This window comes from Morone saxatilis, unplaced genomic scaffold (genome assembly GCF_004916995.1).
Source record: "Morone saxatilis isolate NCDOM2014 unplaced genomic scaffold, NCSU_SB_2.0 Contig23, whole genome shotgun sequence".
Classification (NCBI taxonomy): domain Eukaryota; kingdom Metazoa; phylum Chordata; class Actinopteri; family Moronidae; genus Morone; species Morone saxatilis.
This window is the reverse complement of record NW_023339796.1, coordinates 22,971,698-22,978,936: the sequence shown is the minus strand read 5'-3', so window position 1 is coordinate 22,978,936 and position 7,239 is coordinate 22,971,698. Positions and strand designations below refer to the sequence as shown.

General features: G+C 38.7%; 1 protein-coding gene across 2 annotated transcripts in view; it reads left to right on the top strand.

The window, feature by feature from the left end:
* The window catches only part of LOC118334907 (cysteine-rich secretory protein LCCL domain-containing 1-like), a 10,524-nt gene extending 5,143 nt beyond the window's left edge, over positions 1-5,381 (top strand). The window contains exons 5-14 of one of the 2 annotated variants that reach the window (XM_035670999.1): positions 950-1,050; positions 1,345-1,488; positions 1,643-1,703; positions 1,929-1,995; positions 2,201-2,331; positions 2,654-2,697; positions 2,794-2,866; positions 3,803-3,872; positions 4,246-4,379; positions 4,603-5,381. In XM_035670999.1, coding sequence (XP_035526892.1) covers positions 950-1,050; positions 1,345-1,488; positions 1,643-1,703; positions 1,929-1,995; positions 2,201-2,331; positions 2,654-2,697; positions 2,794-2,866; positions 3,803-3,872; positions 4,246-4,379; positions 4,603-4,654 — 877 coding nt within the window. In that variant the 3' untranslated portion in view covers positions 4,655-5,381. Of the gene's footprint in view, positions 1-949; positions 1,051-1,320; positions 1,489-1,642; positions 1,704-1,928; positions 1,996-2,200; positions 2,332-2,653; positions 2,698-2,793; positions 2,867-3,802; positions 3,873-4,245; positions 4,380-4,602 lie in introns of both variants that reach the window. The other variant, XM_035670998.1, reaches the window with a different exon arrangement.
* Positions 5,382-7,239: the final 1,858 nt, after the last annotated feature.

Below are 7,239 nucleotides of genomic sequence, written 5' to 3'. Positions count from 1 at the left end.
GACAGATAATCTGTGAAAAAATATGGTTTCATCTGGCTCCTCCTAGTGCTCCTAATGGTATTTACAAGAATCCACTGGGCCCGCACAAAGACAACCAATAAGAAACAACAGAAAGATAGTTTGCATTGGTGGCTTGAAGATAGTTGATTGTTGAGTCTCATTCCCAGCATTCATGTACTAGTGAAAGTCTCAGCAAATATAACAAAATGTTATTTTTATAAAAGTTATCTACTGCAGCTTTAAACAAGAACTCCACAGATTTTACCAATCAAAGTCTGCTTAAAGGTATTGGGGAGTACTGCTGCATATGTGGAAATAGTTGTATAAAACCGTTGCTCCAGAGGGAACTGTGTGAAGTCTGATAAATGACCTCAAGTGATGTCAGTTGAGTCAGTGGCGGTTGGGGCTGACGACTACAGATTGAAAAATGACAGAAATCTGATGTGGCAGTGTGGAGTTAGAAAGAAGTGACTTTACCAGACCTCTGTAGCCCGCTGTTCATCTCTGCTTGAAGCTAGCACCTTGAAGCTACATTGTCATCACTAGCATAACACACCAGAATGGCTAATGTAGTCACCAGGTTGACAAGGAAGAACAATGTAAATAGGATGATCTGTCTGTGGTTCTGCTGCATCGATGATGATGTCTGTCCATCATGAGTTTGACAAGGTCAGAGTGCAATGTTAAATCTGTGAAGAACTCTTAACACTTTAAACTAATCAGGTACTTTGTAAGATTTCTGCTGCTGTTTAAACCAAAGAACATCCCATTGCTGTCTTAGTGACTGCTGCCAGTGAATGCAGCACAAACATAATGAAATACTTTTCAGGAATCATTTCCTGTTGTTGCATTCATGGATCTTCATCTCTTGTTAAAAAAAAACTCTGAAATAAATCTGATTTTCTGCACAAGCGTCTAACATTGTCTCTGACGTAATTGTGTCTTTCAGGGGCAACTGGTGGGGTCATGCTCCATACAAATATGGAGCTCCCTGTTCTGCCTGTCCAGCTAGCTATGCTGGAGGCTGCAGGGACAATCTCTGCTATAAAGGTGGGTTTGGGACAGAGTTGTGGTTTTCTTCCAAGTTTGATCTCCTTCCATACATTTGCACCGTCTCAAATTGTCAAACGAAAATAGTTAATTTTATTTAATAATAATAGGCTACACCATGGATATTTCCCCTCACATAATGTTTTTTATGTGCCCAGTTTTCCATGTAAGAAATATGTTAGATTTTGTTTTGTACAACTTGTATCAATATAGAAAAATGATAACACTTAGTGAAACAGTACAATGACAATCTTACATGCATGATTTCAGATGGGGGTGTTGACAGGCGTCCAGCTCCTGAGATTGAGGAGACCAACTATATTGAACCTGAACCAGAACCAGTAAGGGACAGGGAGCCCCAACCCAGGGCCCAGAGCCCAAACCCCTCGCCCAATGACAACCTAGAGAGAAACCAGGTTGTCAGCACAGAGCAGATGTGTAAGGATCGCTCCTAATACTAGAAATAGAAATGATACTTCATCTTTCTGAATGGTGCAGTTTTGAAATCACACATTACTGCTTTTATCATTATTATTATCATTATTATTATTATTATTATTGTTAATACAATATTGTTTGTTTGTTATTTTAGGCCAACAGGTTGAATGTGAGACTAAGCTGAGAGATCAGTGCAAGGGAACCACCTGTAACAGGTAAATGCTGAGGACAATAGGCGAACATCAAGTATAGGCTATATGCACATTTTGGTACACATTTGATGTGTGAGAATTATCAGCACAGATTAGATATAGACATTACATCATTTATTACAAAAAACACTGAGTTATACTAACAACAGGACAATATAAGGTGGTTATATTAAAAGCAAAGCACCAGTGCCAAGATGTTGTTCATTTTACTGTTGTTCCTTTGTATAGATATGAGTGTCCACCTGGCTGCCTTGACAGTCCTGGAAAAGTTGTTGGGACTGGATATTATGACATGGTAAATGATCACCAATGACAATTATATATTTATTATTTGTATTACTCTATAATAAGAATCTGCAATAATAAGAGCCTAAAAAAGAAGCTAATGTTTGGTTACTGACAGATACAACTACATCTTTCAGTTCATTTTTGAAACTAACATTTGAAAATTCCACTTTTATCCTACACCTTGCTGTACATACATACTCACGTCTTTGCAGCAATCCAGTGTGTGTGGAGCTGGGTTACACTCTGGCATTATTGACAATGATGGAGGATGGCTGGACGTGACCAGACTGGGCAGAAAACAACAATTCACCAAGTCATACAAGAATGGTATTCAGTCACTTGGGTACGAATACGTTTCCATATTTAGTTTAATACAGAATCAGAATCAGCTTTATTGTCCAAGGATACGTTTGTACGCGTACAAGTATTTGATACTGGTTTTAAGTTGCTCTTAATGTTACACAAAGTTCCAAGAACTATTTTGTGGAAGATAGAAATAGACATAAAGCTGAAAAACAATGAAAACAAAGGTCAAAATAAACTATTTTGTACATACAAATAGGTGAAGAAGTAGGTGTATGTAATAAAAAGCAACAATGTCTAACAACATACTGGATCTATATGATGCAGGACAGACCATCATGCACTTTTCTTTAAATTCACAGGAAAAACAGGAGTGCAAATTCCTTCAAAGTTGAGACGGTGCCTGGTAAGGAGCATAGTCATTTTTACTTTGAGGATACAGTTACAAAAACATGAAACTCTGGAGGATAATTTTGCTTTTTGTGCCTTTTTTGTCTCCCAGTCAAGGCAGTAGCATGTGATACCACCGTAGCACTTTTCTGCCCTTTCAAGAAACCTGTACGACACTGTCCCAGGTAACATTCTGCTTTGGGTTTAGTCACCTATAGGAGAGCTGGAGCTTCCATGTAGACTCAAAACATCTCACTGTTTGAACTAAACCCCAATAGGCTGAGCCAGTGAGCCACAGTCAAACTAAGTCATAGGGGCTAGCTATTGGGCCCATGTGACATTTCAAATGGAGAGGGATGTAGCTAGGGGTGTGATTTTCTTTTTGGGTTCTCACAATTCAATTTTGAGTCTTGGGGTTAAATTCTGATTTAAAGTCGATTTTCCGCATTGCGCTAAGAAAGCCTTGCATATAGAGTGAGTTATGTCAAACTCCTTCTCCCCTGGGAGATTGTAGAATCTGAAGTGCACCCAAACACACGGACTGGCTGAATTACTACCGGCTCTATTTTAGATAGGCTACCGGCTCTGAGAGCTAACGTTAGCGGTGACTGACTAGCCAGTAGCCATACTTGTTTCATGCAGCTGTGAAAGGGCACGCGGCAAGTCAATATTGCTTGCAGGACAAAAATGAAACTATACTATTTTAAAAACAGTTTTAGAAATCTATTTTGGGAAATTGTGAATCAATTCAGGATGATAGAAGATAAGAATCTTCATTTTTACATTAATCAATTTTTCCTGCCACCCCTAAATGTAGCACCACTAGCCATAAGCTACCCTGTTAACCTTTCAATATCATCAATAAAGGAAAATCAGAGTTAAGATTTTTATATTCACCATGTGCATATTTGAAGTTATATCTAGCAAACAAAGGTTACCTGCTTTGCCATTTATAGTGTTCTTTTATTTGCAGTCCAACAACCTGTGGTTCTTTAACTCTGCCTAAAGTCAGCCAATGAGATTATTTTGGCCTGCATATACGTAGCAAGAACATTCTGTGGTTCTAGAGTATGCACTGAAAATATCCAATGACCTAAAGTGAGCTCTGGCTTTTTCTCCAGGTTGTACTGTCCCAGGAACTGTCAACGTGACAGCCGAGCCCGAGTCATTGGGACAAAACACTACTCAGATGTAAGTTCCTACACCACTGTCATAAACTGACCATCGTCTTTCATTGATTCTGTTGGAAATAATAGACCTTCTTTACAACTGGCATTTTGACCTATCAAAGCTAGTAAAGCACAGGTTTAATTTACAATATTAATGATGGCTTAAGTCCAGCACCAGCACTTTATTTTAGACTCTTACACTTATTTTAGAATGCAAACTAAATTGAATCCAGCCATATCCAATGTTACACTTCCTGTTGTGTCTAAATGTCTGCTAAATCTTTTTGGCACACATGGACCTTTTTCACAGCAGATTCTTTTTTTTCTCTTAAATCAATGATTTTATGTGACACCATGTTAACTCCAATTGGCCAATTTTTTTGTTGTTGTTTCAGAAATCTAGTATCTGCCGAGCAGCCATTCATGCTGGAGTGATCCAGAATGAGTCTGGAGGATACCTCGATGTGATGCCTGTGGACAAAAGGAACCAGTACAGTGGCAGTTACCAAAACGGCATCACCTCGGAGAGGTATGGTTAAAAGAATATGATGCAATGTATATACGGAGGAAAATGTGCATGTATGAAAAAATGGCTCATTTAATGAATGCCAGATATGAAAACTGGCAAAAGATATTGTTTTGAGTTGAAATTGTTATCTACAGTCAGCTTTGTCGGTGTGCCATTGCTGTGTAAAAACAACAGTCATATACTGGACTACATCTTTGTTCTCTCCCTGCTCTTTCTCTTCCAGCCTACTGAACCCAACCGGTGGAAAAGCCTTCAGAGTGTTTGCAGTCATCTGAAAAACCACTGTCAAAGGACAGAGTACCGTCAAACATGGCCACTTCACATCCAGCAAACCCACTCATTATCATCTTACAACCTGCCATTACATTTACTCCTGCAGTAAATAATTTGTTTTTTCAGCCTCTGACACTAAAAGTGCAGCATGACTTTACTCAAGGCTTCCCCTCAAAGTCTGGTCTTGAGTGAATCAGTGTCCAATAATAGCTCAGCAATGGATGTTTGGTGGATGATGATCCTAGATGTCTTTTGCCTTACGTCTTTTCTACATTTCTAGAGCTGACCGTAATGATAACATTGGGCTACCATGCATCTTTTGCTGACATGATATCATGACATCATGTTTTTTATTACAGAAAAGTTGAAAAAACACCACAACATTTAGCACCACTCCAAATGCCTCCCACAATGTCAGACCTTGACGGTTAACATCAGTGGTTTAACCAAAGAGATACACCTGGTAAATAACAGGCAGCCAGACACAGAGTCATAAAATCAGTTCATTTTGTAGAAGCAAATTTAGTTTACTATTTAGTCAGACCGTTCGTGCTGAAATGAATTCTCTGGTCATTTGTTGCCATCACACTTGCTCAAAGCAACTTTCTGTATGTATATATTTCTATGGAGGACCAAACCAGTCCACATCCATTCAAAAAACAGTGTCCCTACAGTGTGCTGTTTGAATGATGTCTGTGCAGAGTTTGACACTAGAGAGAAGTTTTCACATTCATTTGCTGAAAGGGGAAAGTTTCTCTGTGCTCATTGAAAATCTGATTTTAAGGGGCGGGGCCTATAAGCATGATTTGTGACATCACAAATACTTTAGAGGTTCAAATCCTGGTCAAGTATGCAACTCAGTACAGTGTGGATGTAGAAACTTGAAGCCACCAGTGCACATCACTGAGAATGGACTTTACAGTGAGTAGGACATCTTGTGCTCTCAGCAGGAAAACTTTAGAAATCAACAACATTTGCATATTTATTAGATTCTGGAAGTTTTAATGAGGTAGAAGGAGGATGTTTGTTTAAGGATTTGAATATGGAAATCATACTTTCGTGGAAAATGCATATTAAGTCTGGTTTGGGCCTCCATATATCATTAATTTCATGGTAATTAACAGTATAGCAACAATGCAGGCAGTAGAATACAGATTGTATATTTTTGTACATAATGATGTTGTAAATAATCATTGGAACACATGCTTATGAATGCTTGCTACTCCGTCCGCATTGTTGCCATTTCACAATTTCTAACCCGTGCCAGCCATCGACACAACAGTCAAACTGCAATAAGCAGTCAATGCTGAAACAGATTCTGCATGCAAAACATATATTTGTCACTCACGCTTTTATTTTTATAAAGGACAATTGTCATCATAATTTTAGTATATTCATATGTTTGTAAATATTGTGTATGTAACATATTGTTTTATTTTATGCTGCATTTCCCAGCGTTTGTTTATAGATTTATATAAATGGACCCTGGCTGGCCAGGAATGTGCATGGCAGAATTACAATTAAAATACTTGGTGGTAAAATTTAAATGTTTCTGTTTCATCCCTCAATGTGTTAAAGAGTCAGTGTTATAAAATCATGAAGCTGTATTCTCTTGCTCAGGATTATAGTTTCAGAAAATATTAAACCCTAAATTCTAAACCCCAAGCTACATGCTTGAATCTGCTCCTCAGTTTACATTGTATTACATTACACTTGTTTTCAGTTTTTGCAGACATATGTTTGAGTGGCCACACTATTTTAATATCAGTCCCTGCAGCGTCCAGATAGCCTGAGGACTGCGGGCATTAACATTTCAACAACGTCTCGAATTCAGCTGTGGATCAAACTTTCAAGTAAAATTTCTTTCTAGAAAGCTGTGGGTGTTTCCAGGAACTGCAGGGAGCACAGAGGAAGAGAAAGCTGCTTGTTTCAGGTCCAGGAACGAGATCTTATCTACCAGTTGGCTTTGCATGTAGTAAGTAAAGGGCAAAGAAGTTGTCAGTTCAGTCAAAACAGTAGATGTCATTACAGTTTACCAACTCAACTAAACACATGAGCTATTCACGTCCTGTCAATCCAACATAAGATTTAGTTTTTGTTAATGCTAGACCCAAATGCCTAAAATAATAAAAAGTGTTGATTTTGGAGTCAAGATTCACAACATTTTGCTTTCTAGGAATAAAGAAGTCTGAGGAAAAGTCATAGCTTAAGTACATTGAGGAAAATAAGCAATTTAAATGGCACCAGCCTGACCTGTACTCTGTGTTCAAAGTTTCATCTCTTATTTTTCACCTCATTTTGGATCACTCAACACGATACTTCAACGCACTGCCACATTTGCGTGTGTTCCTGTGGTGTTTTTTATCACTTCTCGTTTTTCAGCTCAGTCTGAGTGAGAGTTAACTGATGTTAGAGTGCTCAGGATGACTGGCTGTGCCAGGGCCCGGACAGAGACCAACTTTGTGTTTTGTTGATCTCAATCTCTCAACTTCCCAGGACGCATTTCCGTTCCTTCATCTGGATGGGGCACAGATGTGGTCAGGCTCCAGCTAAAAAATTCCCCATCAGTCACCCCTCGACACACATG